The sequence below is a fragment of the Podarcis bocagei genome (genome assembly GCF_964188305.1).
Source record: "Podarcis bocagei genome assembly, chromosome: 8".
NCBI lineage: Eukaryota > Metazoa > Chordata > Lepidosauria > Squamata > Lacertidae > Podarcis > Podarcis bocagei.
Window position 1 is genome coordinate 72,127,350 of NC_138133.1, and position 26,908 is coordinate 72,154,257.

The 26,908-nt window shown below is 42.4% G+C and overlaps 1 protein-coding gene across 2 annotated transcripts in view; it reads right to left on the bottom strand.

Annotated features, from left to right (window-relative positions):
* Positions 1–2,277: 2,277 nt before the first annotated feature.
* Positions 2,278–26,908, bottom strand: part of RSPO2 (R-spondin 2) — a 110,338-nt gene continuing 85,707 nt past the window's right edge. For both annotated transcript variants that reach the window (XM_081205194.1, XM_081205193.1), the window contains exon 6: positions 2,278–3,122. In XM_081205194.1, the coding sequence (XP_081061320.1) occupies positions 3,013–3,122 (110 nt within the window). In that variant the 3' untranslated portion in view covers positions 2,278–3,012. The remainder of the gene's footprint in view (positions 3,123–26,908) is intronic.

Sequence of the window (26,908 nt, forward strand, 5' to 3'; positions counted from 1 at the left end):
TGTATAACAAATACTGCTCATTTTTGGTTGTGTGATTTCCACTTCTGACCTCGGGCAAGCTTAGGAACTGTGGCCATTTCCACTCCCATTTCCATTTCTGATGGAGTTCTCCAACATCTCTAGTTCCAAACCAGGCTTTGTATTCCCAGAAATTAGAAGCCGTGCTTTCTTTCTCATCCCAGTTCCAATGTAACTTGCTAACTCTAGCACCTGAGAGAGACTACAGTCTCTATCTCAGGACTGTGTCTCCAAGCTGACCTTATGGCTACGAAGAGTTCTGTGGAATTTGAAAGCTTGACAGGAGTCCATGACATTTTAATTTGTTCTACATAAATGTATTACCCAACTGTGGATTTCAACCAATTTATGGATTGGCACTGCTATCTTTGCTTTTTATGCTACTTGGGAGTAAACCTGATTAAACTCTGCAGTATTCATTTCTAAATAAACATGTCCAGAACTGAGCTCTTACTGTTTCCTACAAAGTCAATTGGTGTTACTTACAACACAGCCATAAAGACGCTCTCTGCACTCTGAGTGTGTATTGGGAGGGGGCTGGATCCTGGCCCTATATAAGGGATAGGTGGTAATTACGTAAGGCAGCTATCTACAAAGCCAACATGGCATTTTTGTAAAGCTTAAATATTTACTCCACTTCCATATGCTTCACACTCCAAAAGCATTTCGATTCCAAAACATTTTTCTGATTTGCTCTGAAGTGGGTCTTTAGGTCTCTGCAATTTCAAAAGGGATTTGTTGACTGACAGGTCTCAATCTCGACCCCCGCTCTGGTTAGCGAGGAGCAATCAAACGTGCTTGCTGCTCTTGCACATCTTGGCTTTGATTTGTTTGCCCGAGCACACAACTATTTCTTTCAGTGCAGGGGGGAAAGAAATGTAGAAATTAAAGGCTTGTTGAGTTCCTGAGACTCAAGCAACAATTATCAAGGTCACGGTGATCTAAAGAGTTGCTTGCAATTAGGGATGGAAGGATCTGTCAATTTGGGGTCTCTCCGTTTCTCATTTTCCCAGCCTTAAATTCAGTCCTCCACATTTCTGCAACAATATTGTTAAAAGTCAAATGGACTTCCTAACAAATTGAGGCTTTTTAAAATCACAGGGATGAGAAATGGAAAAGACTGCTTTAACCTCCCTCTTGGTAGAGAGGACGCCACCCCCTAACCTTAGTAACATGGCTATCTAACTGTGTGGGTTGCATGAAGAGCCATTTTGAAGGCCAGCGTATTTTAGTACCACGTCTGAGTGTTTAGCGTGTGGAAGAATGTAGCCAGTGGTGGTTTAACACTTCCAAATGGGAGAACTTTGAATCGAGGCTCTGAAAGGTTAATGACAAGGCACACCCCAAAAGCTGACCGGGCTAAATAGAATGGGTCCTTGATATTGATGGTTTAACTAGAAGGCATGCTTCCTAGTCATCCATTTTTTCTTCTGTGATTCTCCCAAATGAGCAGCAACAGCAGTTTAAAAAATAAGTTGAGGTACACATTGTTAGTCTCTATGTTGCATTTTGAAAATGGTACAAATATGTCTGTAGTTAATGGGGGGATGTATGTGCTATGCAGATTTTAAGCTCCATGCTGCCGTCAATGGTAGAACAATCCCACTTGGATGGAAGTTACTTCCAATGAGTGACTTGTTTCGCTTTGCTCTTTGGGAGCCAGTGTGGTGTAGTGGTTAAGAGCGGTAGATTTGTAATCTGGGGAACTGTGTTCGCGTCTCCGCTCCTCCACATGCAGCTACTGGGTGACCTTGGGCCAGTCACACTTATCTGAGGTCTCTCAGCCCCACTCACCTCACAGAGTGTTTGTTGTGGGGGAGGAAGGGAAAGGAGAATGTTAGCCACTTTGAGACTCCTTTGGGTAGTGATAAAGCGGGATATCAAATCCAAACTCCTCTTCTCCTCCTCCTCCTCTTTTCATTAAACAGATGGGATCAGTTCATCCCCTTTCTTCACACATTTGCAGACATTGTAAACAAATCATTTCTCATAATTCTACACATTTGTCCGCTATTTGCATTGCTGCACATACTTTTCACCAATGCACACATTGTAATGCATGTTTTGGTGAGAAATGTGCATCACAAAATTCGGAGCACTGGAAATTCCGAAGTGTTCGCAGCTGCCCTGCTGGTTCAGGAACTGCAAATTTGGTTAGGTTCACATTCCACCACCCCACCCAATCCCTAACTGGAACCAAAGTGACCCGACACCGAAGATGAGTAATGACTTGCATATACAGAAAAACAGACACAGGCGTATTGTAAATAGGTTTATTTATACGTAGACGGCATAATATGTACACATGGGAACTGCTATGCTCCAGAAATACTAAGCAGCAACTCCTGTGATATATCAGTCGAGAGCAGTTTGACTATACAACTGTTCCAATACAACAGGTGCTGAGGACAAAAAGTACATTATCTATGAATATCTGCTTAGTGTTATTTACTCTTGAAAAATGTACAAGATGAGAAACGAGAGGACATATATGCAACGCTAAACTCCCCCGAGTTCCTTTCCTTATATAAATATGCACAAGTCCGTCATCACCCAGCGATGATTTGCAGCCCGAAGCTCCTGCTGCAACATTCCATGCCAAGACGCTGGCTGCCTCCATCTTGCAGGCACCGACTGAAGTCAAAACAGAAAACGAAACAAAAAGAAGAGCTTTTGGGATACCCACCCCCACTGATTCAACTCAGTGCGCTTGTTCTGTCCCTGGAGTCTCCAGGGTTTTTTTTGGGGGGGGGGGTGGTAAACCAATGACGACGGCAATAACGACAATGACAAAAGTATAAATAACACACACACAAACAAGCTTGTGGACATATCCTCTCTCTCTTTTTTCCCCTCCACAAGTTATTTGCAACCAATACTGTCAAAGCAGCAGCTGAATTGCAGTGCATCAGTGTGCAGGAGCATTTAGCAGCTTCTGTGCATTTTGCAAAAAAATAAAAATAAAAGAACAACAGAAACACATGACCAAAGTCTCTATTGGCCGGCTCGGTCTGTAGCTAAGAAGAGGCTGTGCTGCTTCTGTGCTCGCTCCATTAAATTCTTTTTCTTCTTCTTCTTGTCTTTTATCTTCGGTGTCCTCTTTCCTATAAGAAAGAGCACACACACATCGTAAGCCAACAGTGAGCAATTAGAAAAAGACATACCTTTTTGAGAGACGGGGAGAAGAGAGAGAGAATGACTACAAAAAGGGTTGTATCGGACAGCTGGAGCCCATGCCCAAAAGAAAAGAGACAATGCCAGAGACAATGGACTCCTCGCAGCAACTGATCCTCATCCATAGCTGCTATAATGAATGGAGTTGGGGCATCACGTGGCAATCCTCTACACTCCCTCCGATGGGCACCAGGAATGTGGAGAGGGAGGAGGATGAATAAGGTCATGGTCAAGTTCCATGCAGCGCTTTTAAAATGTTGGGAAGCCACATGAACACCAGTCACCGCAGGGAGGTCATCTTTAGCAGCTTTCAAGTGTGCTCCAACCAGGAATGGGCACATCTGTCCGTTTTGGTTCCACCAGTTTCTCATTCTTCCCATCTTAAATTAAGTTTTCCACATTTCTACAACCATTTGCATTTAAAAAAACCCATCAGCATTTTAGTACCCATTTCTCCTTAAAAATACATTGTTGTTTTGATTGATGTATGTACATTTATGCAAGCAATTTCCCTTAATATAATGCCTTTTTGTGGCAGTGTTCCATGGACTTGTCCCATCAACACGAAGATTTCCACTTGCATAATGGGACTTTTCCTCCCCCTCTTCTTGCGCATCCACTGTACCCCCCCTAAATCTGCTCTAGAGGGTTGGGGGAACCCCCTAGAAAATATATATATATGGGGGTGCATAGGAGAAGGAGGAGGAAGAGAGAGAGAGAGGAAAACCCCAGTGTACTAGTAGCAGTCCTTGCACTGACAGGACCCTGCACTAAATACAACCCACTGTTTGGTTGGACAACTGCATTGCAACATTCAGCAAAAGTGCAATTTCCAAAGGATGGCTGTGTTCTGGGTCATGCGTTGCTTCGAGAAGTGTGCAAACAAGGCCCCCACCATTCCTAGCTCCAGCCCTGAATGGTATTACTGGTTTCGGTGGGAGCGGGGCCAGATGATGCAGCACAACAATGACTGCTCTTCCCAGGAGTGCCAACTTGAATAAAATATGGGGGGCAAGGTAATCCCCACCCCACATTGATTATACCAGGCAGGGCTTACGTGCCCACCCCCATTATTATTTTTTCAAGTTGCCACCTCGCCTGGGATCTTCAGATAGGGCTGGGAGAGCCCCCTGTCTCAAAACCCTGCAGTGCTTCTGTAATTTGGTGTAGACAGTACTAGATATGACCAATCGTCTGACTTGGCATCTTCCTTTTATGGGAAGGGCCATAGTTCAGTGGAACAGCATCACCTTTCCACAACCCAGGTTCAATCTCTAGGTAAGGTAGAGATAGCCTCCCATCTGAAGACCCTGCAGACCTGCTGTCATTCCAAAGCTGAGCTCAGATGGACCAACAGGCTGACCCAATATAAGACAGCTTCTTCTGTTTAAAAACGCATCAAGCAGAATTTTATGGAGTAAAGAACAAACTCCGCTTTTTCCAAGGCAGTCCCTTGAACTAATTAAGCCAGCAGTTCAGAGCACGGCCCTCCATTTTTTCCAAGGGGAAGCAGTCTAATGTCATTTGTTCCTCCTCTGAGTGAGAACTGGATCAAATTGCCAGCATGCTTTTGAAAATACGTCATGTCCCCCGTGAAAGGGCAATGAAACGCAGTAGACTTAAGAGATTCTAGATCACAGGCTACCCCAGCAACCCACAGCAAACACTATTCTGGTGGTGTTTCCCTATTCTAAATGCACCCTCAGCAAAAGCATATTTGAAGATGCTAAGACTGTCCAAGCTTTGAGGGGCTGGGATGAAAGGGACCTCCTTTTTGAAATTTGGCACAGGGATGCGATTAGAACTCAGCTTAAGCAGAACGGCATAAAAGGAGAATGAAAGGGGAGGGAGGAGGAGAAATAAACAAATTCAGGTTTCATGCTGCTCCGTAATAGTCACACAATTGGGGGCAGAGTCACACAAACTTCTTCACACACTGAAATAATTTGTAGAAGACGCTGCTGGACCATGTGGCCCAAGCCCTTCAAAGGCCACATTTAAAGTGGTATTATACCACTTTGAATAGTCATGGCTTCTCCCAAATAATTTGGGGGGCTGTGTTTTGTTAAGGGTGCAAGGAAGGTGGAAAAATCATAGATTTCAGCAATTCAGGGAGGGATGGATGCACCAGAACGAAAGGCTGGTGCTTTGTCCAACAACATTATAAAATATATGCATCTCACGCTTACATAACAATTCTTTATTATAGTATAATTCAATACCATGCATGGGCAAGGCCTTCATCTGCTTGGCAACAGGAGTCACCTGTAGTTTCTTTAGGTTAGAATATGCATCCTTCAGCCACAGGAGGGCACTAGATATTCACATTTAAAATCCAGAGTGGTAGAATTAATTTATTGCTCTCCTATTTTGTTGTGGTGGTGTTAGTTGAAATGATTTGGATCCCATGTAAAGTACTATATCCAACTAAGTTTGACTCAGAGATGGGCCAGTGAAATTAGTGCTCATTAATTTCAGTTGATCTGCAGCATCGCTAACATTGGGTAATACCCACAATTTTGGAAGGTGCCACACAAGCTATTTTTCCTACTAGATTTAAAAAGAAAAACATGTCAAGGGCATGATCCAGCCAAGCCTATTCTGTTGGCAGGAACGGGAGCTGAAGTGCATCCTTAGCTCTCCCACAAAAAATTAAGAAAATGTGGCTACACCTCATTAAGGCTCTGTCGGACCCCATTTCCCTTCCTAAAAATCCTTCCTAAACACCCTTCTTGCTAGGGCTACAATTCCAAGTTTCCTTGTGGAAACTTGTTCACCTTTGATCCTTTCCCATCCTCCCCATTTCTACTTCTCTTTTCTACAAAAGGTAACCAAACCGCCATCTCAGTTACAGATGCAGAGATCTCAAGCTGTTTATTGATTTGCTTGTTTGACATTCTCAGGCTCCCAAACTGGCTTCCATATAGCAGTCCAAACAATATCTATGAAACACAGGGTATAATGTGAAACATCAGCAGTAAAAGAGCAGGCAAAATAATAAAACAGTGGAAGCCGGGGCTGAGGCTGACGATAACCTAGACGTGGCCTCCGAAGCCTCGAGGGATCAGAATGGTATTTCCAATAGGATGGCATCCCACCAATATTGGGACGTTCCATGCCTCTAAAGCAGGTATGCAGCCCTCTATATGTTTCTGAATGACATCCCAATATTTTGGGCCAGGCTTGCTAGGGCTGATGGGAGTTGCAGTTCAGCATCCAGAGAGTTTTCCTGCTTGGCAAGGGGTTGGACTCGATGGCCCTTGTGGTCTCTTCCAACTCTATGATTCTATGATTCTATGAGTCAATGTTTCCCCCAGTTCTATTGGGACATTGAGCAGAAAACTGGGAGGTGGGCTTATTTTTCAAATGTCAGATTGGCTTAGAAAATCGATGGAGCTATTCTAATTTATTTTGTGAATAACTTGGATCATTTCTCAATCAGCCCAACCTAAGAAGGGTCGAGGGTGCTCATCCAGCTGTACCCGCAATCCGCCTCTGGTGTCTGGCTCTAAGAAATGCATCTTGCCCCTCTAGTTTTGCACAACCGGAAGCACAAGCGACTGTCGTGTGAATGTGCCCCAAGTGGAATGCCTCCTTTGCAAAACTGTGCTGCAAAAGTTGAAATAGTCTCCCTGTGGTGAGTGATCCCTACCCCAGCTGTAAACATAGGGTGTCTGTCATCATGTCAAGAATCGCCATGTCCCTGCAAGACATTACCTGCCATTGCTGGGAAGACTCTTAACAGAATGATGGTGATCTACATGGCAAATCCTTCAGCTGGGAACCACTCACTGTAGAGAGGGTTGGTTCTGCAGCTCACTCATGGCGAGCATCTTGTATGCACTGACCTTTAGTTAAAGACTGGTTAGAAACTGAAGGATTGAAAAATCCATGGCGCTTAGCTAATGGCATCTCTGTCATTGTTAATTACACATTTACCCTGCTGGTTGGTCCCTAGAGCACACACAGAGTGGCACACCATAAAATACAGAGAATTGCAATACCAAAACCACAGCGAACAAGAAACCATCAGAATAGACTTCGGAATTACAAATTAAAAACAGACAACGGATGGAAACCAAATTAGCAAGCCTCACGCCTAGGGGACGGGGGAGAATTTCGGTTTGGTTTGCATTTCCCATTCCGAATACGCAAAGTGAAATTGGCAGTTCTCCAAATTTTGCAATGCAGTTCTCCGACGAGTCAAGATTGCTCAGAAAGGTGTGCATATTAGGACAAAGGGACACTAAAACGCTGGTGAACTTTTGAGAGGGTTTCTTTTTTGTGGGGAAACTGATGTGGAGAACTGAATTTAATATTGGAAAAATGAGAAACTGTCTTGCTCATCCCTATCTTCACCCACGTTCAAAATATACGGAGTCCTGGAACTTGATTGGGCTCCTTGAAGGTGAGTTTCCATAGGACAGGAGTCCCAGAAAGAAAGACCTGTTACTAGAAGAAGCCAATGTAATATATGAAGGGAGTTGCATCAGAACAGGGCCTCTCCAGATCTTAGGCTATGGGGAAGCCAATGCAATGCTGAAGAATTGATGCTTTTAAATTCTGGTGCTGGAGGAGACTCAAGAGTCCCATGGACTGCAAGAAGATCAAACCTATCCATTCTGAAGGAAATCAGCCCTGAGTGCTCACTGGAAGGACAGATTGTGAAGCTGAGGCTCCAATACTTTGGCCACCTCATGAGAAGAGAAGACTCCCTGGAAAAGACCCTGATGCTGGGAAAGATTGAGGGCACAAGGAGAAGGGGACGACAGAGGACGAGATGGTTGGACAGTGTTCTCGAAGCTACTAACATGAGTTTGACCAAACTGCGGGCGGCAGTGGAAGACAGGAGTGCCTGGCGTGCTCTGGTCCATGGGGTCACGAAGAGTCGGACACGACTAAACAACAGCAACATGCTGCTTGAGAGCAGGTTCATCTAGGTCCTTGATATTTCCAAGGGGACAAAACCTGCTCTCCACACTCAACATTCCCACATTTATTCAGTTACTGAACTTCAAAATCATTGCCTTCAAATTCCTGTTACTCCCACCAAGAGCATCCACACACAACTCCTTAAGTGCAATTACACTACAAAGCCATTCGGTGCTTCAATGGAGATCAATAAAGTAAAGGATGGAGATGAAAGAGCTGCCACACCATGAAAGGGTTTATTAGCCTACTTTGGGTCATTACCTCTAGGAAACTACCAAGGTGGATAAGTGGGCTGTTCAAACACAAAACAATGACCACCAGGGTGCTTTGTGATTAACAAGCAGAGCTTCGGGGTGCTTCTTTGAAAGCAAAGTAACTACTACTTAACAGCTGTGAAAATGTTCGGTGCTCACAGCGGACCACTAAATTAAAAGCAACTTGCAGCTGATGGTTAGGGATCAGTTAAACAGGTCTTTAGACAAAACATCAGGAGAGCACGGAAAAATGCACCACGTCCCGCATTCTGGCTTAGATTTCGCCCTGCTTAACTTTTCAAAAGCAGATACTTTGCCTCCCTGTGTTCTCACCAGACTCTGCTTGGCATACCTTCTCTCTTTTTCTCTCTCTTTTTCTCTCTCTTTTTCTCTCTCCCAATGCCGCAAAGAAGGGGAGGGGAATCCCGTGATTGTGGCGCCGGTAAAATTTAATTTCCACAAGGCAAATCAGATTATGCTCCATTAAGGACCTTTTCTACGAAACGTCAAAATGTTGGGAATGTATTTGCTTGTAGCCAGTTTTTCATTTGCAGAGTGCTACTTGTTAGAGAGGTGTATGATAAATAAATAAGATGAAGGGCACACACAAAAACCCCTTCCTCCTGCAAAAGGGCAGAAAAACAATACTCTACTTGTGGCCAGGGACTTTTTTCTGGCCGGAACTCGCCGGAACTGAGTTCTGGTGCCTCTCAGGTGGACGCCATTGCCATTATAAGAGAACAAGGGAGGCATTCATGGTGAGTTTCAGCACCTCTTTTTCTAGAAAAATAGCACTGTTTTATCATGTATATAGAGCAACTGACACATAGGAAGTCTAGTTCTGCGTTCTGCACCCTTGTAGTGCTTCAGAACACATTAGCTCAGTGCTGTCCACTCTGCAAGCAGACAACTCTTCAAGGTCTCAGGCAAAGGTCTTTCCCAGCCCTAAGATGGGGAACCCCGTGTTTCTCCTAATGTCACTGGACTACAACTCCCATTCAGTGAGTCCTAAGATCCCTTAAAGCAGGCCTGGACAGTCTGTTGGACATCCACATGTTGTTGGAACTCACCAGTTCCCCATTGCCCTTGGCCACTGGTCATGCTGACTGCGGCTGATGAGAGCTGGAGTCCAACTACCTTCAGAGGAATGCAGGCCACCCGTCATTTAAATTCAGGTACCTGCCATACACAAACCACTAAGCTATAGCTCCTGTCCAAATGTACACTTATACCAAAAGAGACCCATTTCGAGTCTTGCATGCTCAACAATCGCTAGCTAGAAGCTGTCATGCAACTTACAATGCAAACAGGAAAAAGAAGATCATTTGTACCGCCAGCAGCTATTTGTATTAGTATTTGTTTAACTTAGAAGTCTATCTTTATTCCATATGCCCTGAGCCTAGAGCTTTGCTGTACTTCTGGCCCGGAGTCTGTAGCTATGTCTGGCGCAGAGACACCGCCTGGGGAGGTTCACGTCATGTTTGGATGGGTCAACATGAAGATATTCATCATTGCTTCAGAGCTACTAAACCAGTCGTGCTCACAAATTTTTCCATAAAGTATAAACCTCCAACTTGATGATAATTGTGCAGACATGGATGTCCACAGTCACGGGTGAAGTTTACAAAGCTTTGCTGCTGTGCCATTTTAAATTCATTCTAGTTTCTGTGGAACTGAAATATTCTTATAAAAACCCAGGTTGGCACAATTTAGGAAAGCAAATAATTTACTATCAGTTTTTCCTAGGAAAGAACCTTATGTCCAGACTTTAATGTCCAGAAAACTATGGTTTGCACTAGGTAATGGGAGAAGAGTAGCTGCCAAGCTCATCACTTGCTTGTTCTCAAAACAACCACCACCACCACCATAGCAACAAAAGTTAAGTCTGAACCAAGTCACTGGGACTTTGCAATATGCAATCTTGGTTTGTAGGGAATGCTTAAACCAGCCTTCCCTAAGCAAATGTCCTCAAGGTGTTTTGGACTGCAACTCCCATCATCCCTGACCATTCAATTCAATAAGGACACTGACAAACTGGAACATGTCCAGAGGAGGGCAACCAAAATGGTCAAAGGCCTGGAAACGATGCCTTATGAGGAACGGCTAAGGGAGCTGGGCATGTTTAGCCTGGAGAAGAGGAGGTTAAGGGGTGATATGATAGCCATGTTCAAATATATAAAAGGATGTCACATAGAGGAGGGAGAAAGGTTGTTTTCTGCTGCTCCAGAGAAGCGGACACGGAGCAATGGATCCAAACTACAAGAAAGAAGATTCCACCTAAACATTAGGAAGAACTTCCTGACAGTAAGAGCTGTTCGACAGTGGAATTTGCTGCCAAGGAGTGTGGTGGAGTCTCCTTCTTTGGAGGTCTTTAAGCAGAGGCTTGACAACCATATGTCAGGAGTGCTCTGATGGTGTTTCCTGCTTGGCAGGGGGTTGGACTCGATGGCCCTTGTGGTCTCTTCCAACTCTATGATTCTATGATTCTATGATTTGCCATGATGTTTGGGGTTGATGTGAGTTGTATTTCAGAACATCTGGAGAGTACCACATTGGGGAAGGCTGGGCTTAAACCAGAGTTTCCTCGTCTGAGAAACTGTGGTTTAACAAACCAGAAAGTCTTCTCTGCCACTTGGTGCATGAGCACCTGTTCCATGAAATCATTGCTGAACTGAGACATCTGAACTGAGTGTGTATCAGTGTCTTTAAAAAATACTGAAGGAAGTTTAACAATTTACTAAAAAGGAAGCTGCTACTCATGGTCAGCCCAAAAGACCACATTAAAATTGTTTTGTTTTTGTTTTTTTAAAAAAACCTGCATCTCATATATTGTAAAACCTGAAGCGAAATACATATTTTTGGTTTCAGTTAAGCCTAGGTGCATCTAACTTCGTCTGGAATCAATGTCTCCTTCAATCTGTGCTTTAAAGACAGAAAGAAAGAAGAGAGAAAGATTACCCAGGTAATGTTATAGTTGGCATAGCTATTTTTATTCATTCAGATAAAGACAGGTTTGATTTATTCAAATTGTAATGTATACTCAGATATTTCTGTCTTCTGGCGAAAGATTTAGCACACGTATTAATGTCTCTGCTTTAGTCTCCAAGAAGCAGCCTGTTTCCTCATCATCTGTGGACTTCAGGGGACCTTGAAAATGAACTTTGCTAGGTTACTGTATTTCTTCACTCTTTGGGATGCTTAGTCGATTCCCAGATTTTATTCTGAACTGTGCATCACCCACTGAGACTAGGGATTGCAGGGGATGATTCATTCGGTCAGTACTTTTTTGCAAATCAATATAACTGGTACCTCCTGAACCCATACACGAACTGAGACTCAACTTCCTTCGAAACTCGCCCTTCTCCAGATGCTGTGAGGCAGTCCTGAAACCGAACAATGCATCCAAAAAGCTTATTTGAGGGAAAGGTTCACATGAAAACCACACTCACTGCTGAAATTAATGTAGAAAATGCATTACATGGGGGGGGGAATGCTTGCAAAAATGTGTATATGAGGTAAACATGCATATAAATGTGTATATTAGAAGAAATGTGCAGGAAAGCGCATTTTGCCGGGGGAGGGGGAATCACAGAGTGAAGCAGAAATGGGACAAATTGAACTTATGATTGGAAAAGGGGAAATGGAAAAAGATGTTGAAATATACATTTAAAAAAAAAAAAAAACCTGAAGCATTTTTACTTGGTATTATAGGAGAGGATATTAATAGGCAAGATGTTAAATTGTTTTTATACACAACAACAGCGGCAAGAGTATTATTAGCCCAGAAATGGAAACAAGAAGAGATGCCGACGAAAGAAGAATGGCAAACAAAATTAATGGACTATGCAGAATTTTTTTTTTTTTAATAAAATTTTTATTGGTTTTACAACATTTTTGAGAAAAACAGACAAACATTAAAAATGACGAACATACACGTATAGTTTCAAACATATTTTCGTAAACCTCCTTTCTAGGACTTCCCCATACCCCCCCTCTCTGCATCCCAATGTCCATAGTTCAACTAGCAACTCCCAATTATTACTTTCCAATCTCTATCATCTTAGTCCTCTCTTACACTCTGACCTTATGTCCCTGTACCCCTTTGTTTCTGGAAACTACGACATTTTAACATTCATTAAGTTTATAGTAGTCCTTAAGATAGCTTTTAAATTTTCTCCATTCTTCTTCTACCGTCTCTTTTCGTTGGTCACGGATTCTGCCTGTCATCTCGGCCAATGTCATGTAGTCCATCACTTTCATCTGCCATTCTTCCAAAGTGGGTAGATCTTGTGTCTTCCAATACTTTGCGATGAGTATTCTTGCTGCTGTTGTGGCATACATGAAAAAAGCTCTATCTTTCTTTGTCACCAATTGGCCGACAATGCCCAGGAGAAAGGCCTCTGGCTTTTTAGAAAAAGTACATTTAAGTACCTTTTTCATTTCATTATAGATCATTTCCCAGAAGGCCTTAATCTTCGGGCATGTCCACCAAAGGTGATAAAAGGTACCTTCAGTCTCTTTACACTTCCAACATTTGTTATCGGGCAAATGATAGATTTTTGCCAGCTTGACTGGGGTCATGTACCACCTGTATACCATTTTCATGATGTTTTCCTTTAAGGCATTACATGCCGTAAATTTTATACCGGTGTTCCATAACCATTCCCAGTCAGCTGACATAATGTTATGTCCAACATCCTGAGCCCACTTAATCATAGCCGATTTAACTGTTTCATCCTGTGTGTTCCATTTCAACAACAAGTTGTACATTCTAGATAAATTCTTAGTATTGGGTTCTAACAGTTCGGTTTCTAATTTTGATTTTTCCACCTGGAAGCCGACTTTCCTGTCCTGTTTAAAAAATTCCATTATTTGGCGATATTGGAACCAATTTTCTACTTTATGCTTCAATTTCTCCTGACTTTGTAATTTGAACTTATCTCCATCCTGTTCTAAAATTTCCCAATACTTCGGCCATCCGACCTCCATATTGAGTTTTTTCACTGCTTTAGCCTCCACTGGTGACACCCATCTAGGGGTTTTGTTTTCCAATAGATCTTTGTATCTTGTCCAAACATTAAACAATGCTTTTCTGACAATGTGATTTTTGAAGGCACTGTTAACTTTATCATACCAAAGATATGCATGCCAACCAAAAGCATTATTGAAACCTTCCAGATCCAAGATGTCTGTATTCTCGAGGAGCATCCATTCTTTGAGCCAGCAAAAAGCTGCTGCCTCATAATACAATTTTAGGTCCGGCAGGGCAAAACCCCCTCTTTCTTTAGCATCTGTCAATATTTTAAATTTAATTCGGGGCTTTTTGCCCTGCCAGACAAATTTCGAGATATCTTTGTGCCACCTCTTAAAACATTCCATCTTATCAATAATCTGCAAGGTCTGAAACAGAAATAACATTCTAGGCAATACATTCATTTTAATTACTGCAATTCGGCCTAACATTGACAGTTTCAAATTTGACCATATTTCTAAATCTTTTTTAATTTCTGACCAGCATTTTTCATAATTGTCCTTATACAAATTCTGATTCTTGGATGTTAGATAAACCCCTAGATATTTGACCTTCTTGACCACAGTCAAACCTGTTTCCTCTTGAAATTTCTCCTTTTCCATATCTGTTAGGTTTTTCCCTAAAACTTTGGTTTTTTGCTTGTTCAACTTAAATCCAGCTACCTGGCCAAACTGTTGTATTATTTCTAATACCTTTTTCGTACTAGTGTTTGGCTCTTGCAAAGTCAATACTAGGTCATCTGCGAACGCTCTTAACTTGTAATGTTTAGCTCCGACCTGCACACCTTTAACCTGCTGGTCATTTCTTATCATATTCAGCAACACCTCCAGAACTGAAATAAAGAGTAATGGGGAAATCGGGCACCCCTGTCGTGTTCCTTTTTCTATCTTAAGCTCCTCAGTCACAACATTATTTACAATCAGCTTGGCTTTTTGTTCAGAATATATTGCAGCCATACCATTCTCAAAACCCCGGCCTACCCCCATCCTATGAAGATTCTTCTTCATAAAACTCCAAGAAATATTGTCGAAGGCTTTCTCCACGTCCACAAAGATCAATACTGCTTTAGTGTTTATATTCACCTCTAGCTTTTCCAGAATGTCTATTACATTCCTTACATTGTCTGCCAGGTGTCTTTTAGGGAGAAAGCCTGCTTGGTCCTTATGAATCATCTCCATCAAAACTCTTTTGAGTCTTTTTGCCAAAATGTCTGCAAAAATTTTGTAATCCACATTGAGCAATGGACTATGCAGAATTGGACAAAATGACAGGAAGAATTCGAAACCTGCAGGACTAGAGATTTACAGAAGATTGGAACAAATATACGAACTATCTGAGGAGCACTTGTAACCAACAAATTACGCTAGTAGGACTACAAGAAGCTGTGTAAAGAGGAATGTATGAAACATCGCAAATTAGAGAAAGAACAGTGATATTGTTGTTGTTGTTGCTGTTGTTGTTTAGTCGTTTAGTCGTGTCCGACTCTTCGTGACCCCATGGACCAGAGCACGCCAGGCACTCCTGTCTTCCACTGCCTCCTGCAGTTTGGTCAAAAAAGTGATATTAGTTATGAATTAAACGTAATTGAAGAAGTGGGAAATGTATATTTAGATATTAGACTGGAAAATTTTCAGGTGAGATTAATGGAAGTCAAAACATTGTATAAGATGTTAAAATATGTTTAATTACCGTTGAAAATGATATGCTGAAAATTAATTTAAAAATTATATTAAAAAAGGGAAAGGAGAAATGGAAAGAGATGGAGACTGACAGGTTTCCCCATCCCTGACTGGGACTGATGCTGCTGTTGTTTGCACATCACCTGCACTGAGATTCTTCCAAAAGAAGGTGGTCAGAAGAACACTTCAGAAGGTATTCACCTCCAATATTTTCTCAGTGTGGACGAGGAAGTGACCTATCCAGGCAATGAAGTGACATTTCTTACCCTTGACTAACACATTGTAGTCAGGCACAACCACTCAAGGGGGACTCTGGTTAGAGCAGGTTCAGGATGAGGCATGAAGCGGGGACTTCACCTGGGCAGCATCTCAAGGGCTAGATAGAGAGGCTTGGGGTGGAGCACATTTGTCCCCTGAGGTTCTTCACCCCGGCCCTAAAACTTCTTGCAACCTGAATCATTGAGGTGACTGAACTCCAACTCTGTAGTTGGAGAGCCCGTGTGGTGTAGTGGTTAAGAGTGGTGGACTCATAATCTGGTGAAACGGATTCGCTTCCCTGCTCCTCCACATGCAGCTGCTGGGTGACCTTGGGCTAGTCACATTTCTCTGACGTCTCTCAGCCTCACTCAACTCACAGAGTGTTTGTTGTGGGGGAGGAAGGGAAAGGAGATTGTTAGCTGCGTTGAGACTCCTTAAGGGGAGTGGACAGTGTTCTTGAAGCTACAAACATGAGTCTGACCAAACTGTGGGAGGCAGTGGAAGACAGGAGTGCCTGGCGTGCTCTGGTCCATGGGGTCACGAAGAGTCGGACATGACTAAACGACTAAACAACAACAAGGGGAGTGAAAGGTGGGATATCAAGTCCAAACTCCTCCTCCTCCTCTTAGTGCCAGGCCTCAAGGATAACCGTAAGAAGAGACCCACTGGATTAGGCCAGTGGCCCACTTAGTCCAGTATCCTCTTGTCACAGTGGCCAACCAGAGGTCTGTAGGAAGCCTACAAGCACAGCAGCATTTCTGTTCCTTTTGGGGGGGCCTGGTGGAGATCTGAACTGGGGTGCTCTAAGTAAGTGCTCCTCAATCATCGAAGGATGACGCAGGAAACAGCAGCTATCATGAGGAGTCTTGACTCACACCTTTCTTTACGGAGAACAACCAGCAGGCAAATGCCCTGTGGAGATAGCTGGGCAATTTTAAACTGTATTTACACAAGAATGGATCATCTTAATCTACAGGACAATGGAGAGGGGTGATGTAAGATACCTTCATGAATAACACCATTAAAGAGTTTGCTGCTGACAAGATATTCGTAAGCCACAAGCTCATCTGTAAAGTTTTTGTTTTTTAAAAAAATGAAAATAAAAACCTGGCCCTGATCTACTTATATTTCATCCCCCTTGGCCCTAAAATTCCATGTGGCAGTTGCCATTTGTTGCCAGCTTCTGAAAGCAGAGCTGTTTTCTCATAAATGTAATGTTTACTTGCTAGGGAACTTAACATCTCATAGGCTAGAGTGGATCACTCTCAAATTCTTCGCTGATACAAACGCTATGTACGATCCCTGAACACTGCTTAAAGCTAAAATAAAATAAAATAGATAAAATAATAAATAAATAAATAAGGGGGGGAGGGGAGTCAGCCGGCAGCTGCTTCCAAACTTGAGCCAAAACCCATCTAGCTGATCCAATCAGAGGAACCACAGGCTGCAAGGATGGCTCCGGCCGAAGCAAAGTAAATTAATCATCTCGCAAGCCACATCTCACAGCCAACAAAAATCACTTTACTTATGAAATATGAAATGAAGATTTGAACTTGGCTCTTGGGAAACATAAGGTTAGCATAACAGCCCACCACACCAGCGATTTCGGCACAGGACCCAGCAGGAATCTTAAGCATCACTTCAAGAAACATTTCCCTGCCAGCATGTACAATTTCAGTTTCAAGACTCGGTTCCTAGAGCTGCACCCAGGTATGTGCCTGTTTAAGCACCGCAGGTGAACCTCATAAGGAAAAAATACCACCAACAACCATAACTTCTTTTTAAAGTTTATTGTTAGAACGATTGTGGTTGGGGTTTGGAATTGCAGGTCAATAATGAATTAGTTTTTAACCTACATTGCAACCCAACCCAAAACATGGAACAAGGCTACAGAAACCTAGCTTTGATTACTAAGGGAGGGGGGACAGACGACATACTTCTAATTTTTCACATGTTTCCTTTCTTTTTCCACTTTGTCTCAGTATAATCCATGCAATCCTCCCTCTCGAAATTGCATATGCAAGTTTTTCTTAATTTCCTTTTTAAAATACTCAGTTTGCTGAACTGGTACAAATTAAGCAGACATCATTTCTTTTTAAAATCCTCCATTTGTTGAACTGGTACAAATTAAGCAAACACGTTTCTTTCTTTCTTTTTCTTTCTTAAAACAAGAAAGATGCCCTGGGAGCTGTTGGCTAGAAGAAAAATTGGCCAGAAACAGCACTGACGCAGGACGATGTACATCAATCACAGAAAACATTTTTTTTTAATCATTTGGTTTTTTGCAGAGAAACCAGAGCAACAGTTTTCGGGATGTAATGTGGAACGGTAGCGATTCCTGATACCCACAGCAGATTGTACAAAGTGCTACAAAAGCAGGAGCATGACCAATGGAAAGGCTTCAGCGGTCCTTTATGGAGAGGAACTATCACAGATAATGGATGGGGAACTTGTGGTTCCCCATTGCTGTTGGACTCCAATTCCCATCAGCCCCCAGCCAGCAATTATCAATTATCAGGGGTGTTGAGAGTTCTAGTCTAAGAACATGTTCTGCATCCTGGCTTTAAGCTGTTGGGCTATATTCTACCTACAATTGTATCTTCCAAGTCTACAATTCTATGATTATAACCATTTGGTAGACAGGAAAATCAAAGCTTGATTGAAAATGTTCAGTAAGGTGCAGGCGAAGATTCAACTGTACAATTTATTGGGAATGCTGTAGATTAGGGAGAAGAATAATAGAATTGAAGAGGCGGAAGGGTCTTGCTATTGATATCATATGTGGTGGTCATGTAAGATAATAAAAGCTTTATGGGAGATGATATACAGTGGTACCTCGGGTTACATATGCTTCAGGTTACATACACTTCAGGTTACAGACTCCGCTAACCCAGAAATAGTACCTCGGGTTAAGAACTTTGCTTCAGGATGAGAACAGAAATTGTGCGGCAGCGGCACAGCGGCAGCGGGAGGCCCCATTAGCTAAAGTGGTGCTTCAGGTTAAGAACAGTTTCAGGTTAAGAACGGACCTCCGGAACGAATTAAGTATGTAACCAGAGGTACCACTGTATAATGAAATGGGGGGGGGGAATCTTTAAAATAACTTTTGTTTAAAAACCAGAAGCTTTTTTATTACAAATTATTAGGTACCAACATTCCAAAGGAGCAGAAAAAACTTTTTATGTATGTGACAACAGCCACACGGATGCTACTAGCCTAAAGATGGAAAGAAGAAAGAGTCCTTACCATAGAGGAATGGCAAACTAAGCTGATAGACTATGTCAAAATGGCAAAGCTGACTGGAAAGCTCAGGAACCAAGAGGACAAAAACGTTAAGAAAGAATGGGAAAAGTTCGTGATTTATTTAGGTGACCACTGTAAGCAGATGAAAACATTAGCAGGATTTTAATCCTACTTGTAATGTAACAAATACGACGGATAATATGGATAGAAATAAAATATAGATTATGATATAATATGCAGTTGAAAATGTTGACATTAGGACCCACAGAGGGGATGGGGGGAAGTCGCGAGATTCAGAGAAATCTCTGTATATGGAAATGTATTTGGTTTTGTTATAAATTGATATTTGAAAAATCAAATAAAAAAGATTATTTTAAAAAGAAGAAGAGGAGTTGGAAGGGTCATCTAGTCCAAGCACCTGCAATGCAAGAATCCTGACCACAGCTGTCCCTGGGTGGGCTCCACCAATCTTCTGGTTGACAGCCAAACACCCTGACCCACTGCTGCCAGCACAGCAATCAGAGTTACGGTGACATACCAAGGGAAATAGAAATATGAAAGACTGATATAAAAGAAGGTTGCATAACTATATACAGTGGTGCCTCGCAAGACGAAAAGAATCCGGTCTGTGAGTCTCTTCGTCTAGCGGTTTTTTCGTCTTGCGAAGCAAGCCCATTGACGGATTAGCGGATTAGCGCTATTAGCGGCTTTTAGCGGCTTATCGGATCAGCTGATAAGCGGCTTAGCGGCTTAGAAAAAGGGGGGGAAGGAAAAAAACCCCGCAGGAACTCGCAAGACATTTTCGTCTTGCGAAGCAAGCCCATAGGAGATTCGTTTTGCGAAGCACCTCCAAAATGGAAAACTCTTTCGTCTAGCGAGTTTTCCATCTTGCGAGGCATTCGTCTTGCGGGGCACCACTGTATAGCTGTTTCGTCTTGGAAGATCACTAAAAGGATCTCTGGTTATAGCATCAATTGTCTGTATATGTGGAATGTATGGATGGTGTGGTCCTACCATTGGACAGAGTGAGGCGGCTGCCTCAGGCGGCAGATGCTGGGGGATAGAGACCAGTGGTGAGGCATTTGAGCACAGCGCCTTCTCTGTGCTTGACACAGTTTGCAATGCACTACCTAAGCTAGCTGCTGCCCTAAGGGGAAGGGAGGATGCCTTCCCATTGCCAGGGTTTAAATAAGAGTCATCTGCCAGTCCAGCTGGCTTATGTAGTTATGTGGAATAAAGGGGCCATCTTGTACTTTGGCGGTCCCTCTCTCTTTGGCAAGAGAGGGAAGCTGCTAGCCTCACAACTGGCTGGAGCCTTCCCACATGCAACAGTCCCACCCTAACCCTGACCGCGTAGAAGAAAAAATATGTCAAATGTGATTACACATTTAATGTAACATGTAGCTTGGCCCTAATGGTGCTAGCTCTAGCCAGAGTAGATCCAGAACTGACCTAGGTTGCAATGGGTCTACTCTGAGTAGGGCTATCATTGCATACAACCCAATACCATTTAAAGTAATTTGATTGTGTGGTATTCAACTACGTTTTCTTCAGAAAAGACGTCTGGAAATTAATGGGCCTTAGTCATGGGCATTCATTTCAATGCATCTGAGTAAGTTAAATACTACCCACTGTATTAAATGTAAAATGAAATTTAATTTAATTTTTAAAATGTCAAGGAAGTGTACATTAGGGTTGGCTGAATCTATGTATTTGTGGTCTATGTCCATTTAATTTTAAGTCATTTGAGTTGTTGTTGTTGTTTAAAAAACTGTAGAACATTTTGGTTTTGAATATATATTTCATCATGACAGACATAATATAATAACTATTTTTATCTCAACGTGCATTTCTAAATTATTTTATCTTAAAATATTCATTTTAATGGATTTTTTGAGAAGAGAACTATTTTACGAAATTCAGTTTTGGGTTGTTTTTTCTAATGAAAACCCAGTATGTTTGAGGAGGCCAGGATTCCAAAGTACCTCCCTCCCCTTACACTTACGGTCCTGCAAACATCATTGGAAGCAAATATTTCAATGGGGGAAGTTTCCAAAGGACAAAGCACTAGCAATTATCTCTGGAAACTTGGCTTGAACCCCACCCAGAAAAGTAAAGGTCCACTTTAATGAAACTAGGAAGGTCATGAATGGTCCTGAACAGCTGCAACAATTCAAACATGTCATACAACAGTAGCTCTTTCTTAGATCGCACTCATTTCTGAAACAGGCCATGCCAGGTTCAGGCAGGAGCTTAGAAATTAGGTTTAAAACCCTCAGCAGTTCAAGAAACCATGCAAGTCAGCAAATGCCTTTCAAAGTCATTTTCACTTAAAAAATGTCTGCAGTAGAATGTATGAGCCAAATGTGTTGGGGACTATAAAAATCAAAAGCCGATACGAACCTTGGCTCATGAAACAAAGAAACATCTCCAAATTTCAGAATTATGTCCATAATTAAATACTCAATTTCCTGCTGTTTTCCTCCCCTTTAAAAAACAAATCTAGGCGGTTATAAACATGGAGCGATGCTTCAAGGAGGAGCGAACCAGATCTAATTATTATTCCCTGCTTTTATTTTCCAGCGAAAGTCCTGGCATGAAAGCACAGCAAAAAGTCCAAGCGAGGCAGGATACTGCTTGGAGTTATAGCTTACATTTTAAAAAAGAATAAAAAAAGACCTCAGTAAGGTCATTGCTAGCTCCTATTTTTAAAAGGGAAGTATGATTGTTAGGGGAAAATTTGATTATAAAACTCGCCTGGTATTAGCTTCGTCCAAACTAAGCATAAACAAACTTTTTTTTTTAAAGGAAAAAAATTAGTTACTGAACCATGCAACCACCAGCAGTAAATGTTATCACTTCATTTTCTGCAAAATAGCTCAGAAACCTTAAACCTCCCCTTGCTTAACCCATCCAGCTATTCTCTCAAACAATTATGTGAGCTGTTTGCATTCCCAAAAGGGAGAATTTGGTGGCTGGATGGCCCACGTGACCTGTCAAGAGCCCTGTTGAGCAAAAAATGCTGGAAGGTGAAGCTTGCGGCAACAACTTATTAAATTGCAATGCTGGGCTTGCGTGGAATTTGCCTCTTTTGCTTTCAGCACTGCCATCTTAAACATACAACGGATGGTGTCCCCTTGAGCCCAGTGGGACTTACTTCTGAGTAAACATGCACATAGTTTACCCCCATGTCTAGTGAGTTTTGTAATAGGCCTGCTCAGCTGATGGACCAAGAAAGCAAAATGCAACCCAGCAGTGATTCCACAACTGGGCCAAATAAAAAGGCCCGGGTTCAATGTCAGGCATCTGCAGAAATGGCTGGGAAAGAACCCTCTGAGGAGCCCCAGAAGAAAGCTCCCAGTCTGTGTAGAGTGGACAATATGTAGCTAAGTGGACCACAGTGGACTCATAGGATTGTAGAGTTGGATGGGACCCTCAAGACAATCTAAGCCAACGCCCTGCAATGCAGGAATCTCAACTGGAGCATCCAGCTCCTCGAGAACACGGACATCTTGGATCTGGAAGGTTTCAATAATGCTTTCGGTTGGCATGCATATCTTTGGTATGATAAAGTTAACAGTGCCTTTAAAAATCACATTGTTAGAAAAGCATTATTTAATGTTTGGATAAGATATAAAGATCTATTGGAAAATAAAACCCCTAGATGGGTGTCACCAGTGGAGGCTAAAGCAGTGAAGAAACTCAATATGGAGGTCGGATGGCCGAAGTATTGGGAAATCTTAGAACAGGATGGAGATAAATTCAAACTACAAAGCCAGGAGAAATTGAAGCATAAAGTAGAAAATTGGTTCCAATATCGCCAAATAATGGAATTTTTTAAACAGGATAGGAAAATCGGTTTCCAGGTGGAAAAATCAAAACTAGAGACCGAATTGTTAGAACCCAATACTAAGAATTTATCTAGAATGTACAACTTGTTGTTGAAATGGAACACACAGGATGAAACAGTTAAATCGGCTATGATTAAGTGGGCTCAGGATGTTGGACATAACATTATGTCAGCTGACTGGGAATGGTTATGGAACACCGGTATTAAATTTACGGCATGTAATGCCTTAAAGGAAAACATTATGAAAATGGTGTACAGGTGGTACATGACCCCAGTCAAACTGGCAAAAATCTATCATTTGCCCGACAATAAATGTTGGAAGTGTAAAGAGACTGAAGGTACTTTCTATCACCTTTGGTGGACATGCCCGAAGATAAAGGCCTTCTGGGAAATGATCTATAATGAAATGAAAAAGGTACTTAAATGTACCTTTTCTAAAAAACCAGAGGCCTTCCTCTTGGGCATTGTCGGCCAATTGGTGACAAAGAAAGATAGAACTTTCTTCATGTATGCCACAACAGCAGCAAGAATACTTATCGCAAAGTATTGGAAGACACAAGATTTACCCACTTTGGAAGAATGGCAGATGAAAGTGATGGACTATATGACACTGGCCGAGATGACAGGCAGAATCCGTGATCAACGAAAAGAGACGGTGGAAGAAGAATGGAGAAAATTTAAAAGTTATCTTAAGGACTACTATAAACTTAATGAATGCTAAAATGTTGTGGTTTCTAGAAGCAAAAGGGTACAGGGATACAAGGCTAGACTATAAAAGAGGACTAAGATGACAGAGATTAGAAAGTAACAACTGGGAGTTGCTAGTTGAATTATGGACATTGGGATGCAGAGAGGGGGGGTATGGGGAAGTTCAAGAAAAGAGGTTTATGAAAATATGTTTGAAACTATTCATGTATGTCTGTCACTTTTTGTGTTTGTTTGTTTTTCTTAAAAATGTTGTAAAACCAATAAAAATTTTATAAAAAAAAAAAAGGAATCTCAACTGGAGCATCCAACCTCTGTTTAAAAACCTCCCACGAAGGAGAGCCCACCACCTTCTGAGGGAGTCTGTTTCACTGTCAAACAGCTCTTTCCACCAGAAAGTTCTTCCTAATGTTTAGTTGGAATCTACTTTTTTGTAACTTGAAGCCGTTGGTTTGGTTCCTACCCTCTGGAGCAGGAGAAAACAAATTTGCTCTATCTTCCATGTGAGAGCCCTTTAGATATTTGAAGATGGCTATCATATCTCCTCTTTGGCGCTCCTTTTGCAGGCTAAACAGACCCAGCTGCCTCAACTGTCCCTAACAGTTACCTCATGCAACCCACATTTTACCAGCTTCTCAACAAGAATATCATGGGGCACTTTGTCCAAATATTGTCCGATTTGGTGTAAAGGCAGCTTTCTCCTTTCCTCCTGGAACCCTCACAACTGTTTCTAAGGATACTTGGGAGGATGCTATAAATTGGCATGGCATGTAAACTGGATGAGAAGTTACTCAATTATTACTAGTCATGCTTAGTCTGCATTAGGGTGTGACTGAGGCCTCCTTTAAGGGGTACATTTGTTTTTGTACTCCTGCAAACTCTGGAACTCCCAATGCCTGTTACTACCTTGTGTGTGGATGGTGTTGTGTTGGTTACCTAAAATAGGCCATGGGAAAACATTACTAACAACAGCCTCCTGATCACTTGTCCTTAGCCTTCATTAAGGGTTTTCTTCTCCAGAATTTCCTTCAGATTTGTTTTTCCTCTGTGGATCTCATCGTTTATCCGGGTTGGTTGCATACATGGAATATACTGCAAAAATATTAGCATTTGGAAGGAAAAATGAAAACCAGAATCATCACACACAGATTCGGTGTGTATAGACAATAGCTTTCGGTTACTTCCTCCCCACTAATATTTCAGTTGGTTTTAATAATAAATCACATCTATAACATTTTTTTTTAATAATATGTTGAGACAATAAATTAGAAGCAGTACACATCATTTGATAAGACACCCTCCCTTTCACACTCACGAAAAAAGGAGGGAAAGTAAGTCGGAGTAAGAGAAGCAAGAGAATGAGAACAAAATTATGAAGAAGAAAAAATGGGAAAGATCCACACAAATGCCACGTAAACACCATTTGACCTGGAAAGCTGTCTGTAGACAAACGCCAGCTCCCTCAGCCTGAAGCAAGATGAGCGCCGCACCCCATAGTCAAGTTTGACTAGACTTAACCGTCCAGGCAGCATCTTAAAAAGTAGAGACATCACCTTGCCAACAAAGGTCCGTATAGTAAAAGCTATGGTTTTCCCAGTAGTGATGTATGGAAGTGAAAGCTGGACCATAAAGAAGGCTGATCGCCAAAGAATTGATGCTTTTGAATTCTGGTGCTGGAGGAGACTCTTGAGAGTCCCATGGACTGCAAGAAGATCAAACCTATCCATTCTGAAGGAAATCAGCCCTGAGCGCTCACTGGAAGGACAGGTCCTGAAGCTGAGGCTCCAATACTTTGGCCACCTCATGAGAAGAGAAGACTCCCTGGAAAAGACCCTGATGTTGGGAAAGATGGAGGGCACAAGGAAAAGGGGACGACAGAGGATGAGATGGTTGGACAGTGTTCTCGAAGCTACCAGCATGAGTTTGACCAAACTGCGGGAGGCAGTGGAAGACAGGAGTGCCTGGCATGCTCTGGTCCATGGGGTCGCGAAGAGTCGGACACGACTAAACGACTAAACAACAAAACCGTCCAGGGTCCTTTAGCTTTACCTAACACACCATACATTTAAAGCACATGTTGTCCCCCAAAGAATCTTGGGAACCATAGTTTATTAACTATGTGTTGGGAATTGCAGCTATGTGAGGGGTAAACTACAGTTCCCGGGATTCTTGGCGGAGGTACACTTTAAATGTATGGTGTGTATGCAGCCAATGCAAGTCATAGTTTAAAACCATGGAAATTGATAGGACGTGAGGCACAACGAATTATTCCCGCTAATTTCATCGGGGCTCAGAAGTATGACAGGTTAGTTCGGATCCAACACATGGGATATATTCCCCAGGATTAAAGTATTAAAACTAAGATTCAGCGAAGATGATAACGTGAAATTAGTTTCAGTTGCCACATCCTGTCAAAGCTGCACAGCCTTAGGGCATGCGCAAAACACATGACACAAACTGCCATTAAGTTCACAGCAATGCCAAGCGGCAGGCAATATTGCAGAACTGTCATTGTACCCGATAATCACATTTATTCTGGGGGCCCTGCCAGGCAAATGGGGCGGCTTCTTTGCCCTTCCACAGTGGCTTAAGTTGTACCCTCTGGAAACGCTCGAAGAAACACACCCTAGATATGTTTGTGACAGCTGACAGTCCCTACTGAATGGTGTCAGTTTGAGGACTAAAGTGTGGGCATGCACAGGCATTAGTGCATTTTTTGCAGTACTAAATGATTATTTAGGTGCAGAATTAATACTCGACCCATGGTGTAAGCTTCCTTCCCTTCCCTTCCCTTCCCTTCCCTTCCCTTCCCTTCCCTTCCTTTCTTTCTTTCCTTCCTTCCTTCCTTCCTTCTCTGCCCTCTCACATACACAGCTACAACTCCTCTGCCTTCTATTCTGCAGTGTCTGCATCCTTGGATAATGTCTCTATTCCATTAGGTTTCAACTTCTCCCCTCTTCCCATATTTACTCTTTCTGCTTACAACCAAGCACACCTCCCCTATCTTGGCTCAGAGGTTTCTAGGATTAGCAAAGAGAAAAAAAGGTCACCCTATTTTTATTTATTTATTAAAACTGCATGCTGCTCTTCATTCGCAGACCTCAGGGCGGATCACAACATAAAGACACAAGACAAAAATACAAAATACATACTCGAAACAAGAATAGGAACAAAGGAAACCAAGAACCCTCCAAAACATGTAAAAGCCTATAGGATGTTAGTCAGCCAGGGGCCTGATTGAAGAGTAACGTTTTTGCCTGGTGCCTAAAGGTATATAATGAAGGTGCCAGCCTAATCTCCCTGGGGAGAGCATTCCACAAACAGGGAGCCGCTGCAGAAAAGGCCCATTCTCGTGTTGCCACCCTGTGGATCTCTTATGGAGGAGGCACACAAAGAAGGGTCTCAGGTGGTGATCACAGGGTCCAGGTAGAAGAAGAGTTTGGATTTGATATCCCGCCTTTCACTCCCTTTAAAGCGGCTAACATTCTCCTTTCCCTTCCTCCCCCACAACAAACACTCTGTGAGGTGAGTGGGGCTGAGAGACTTCAGAGAACTGTGACTAGCCCAAGGTCACCCAGCAGCTGCATGTGGAGTGGAGACGCGAACCCAGTTCACCAGATTACGAGTCTACCGCTCTTAACCACTACACCACACTATGGGAAACTATGATTCCCAAGATTCTTTGAGGGACAACACACTGGTACGTTCATATGGAGAGAGGCAGTCCTTGAGGTATCATGGTCCTTGCCAAACTTATAGATGC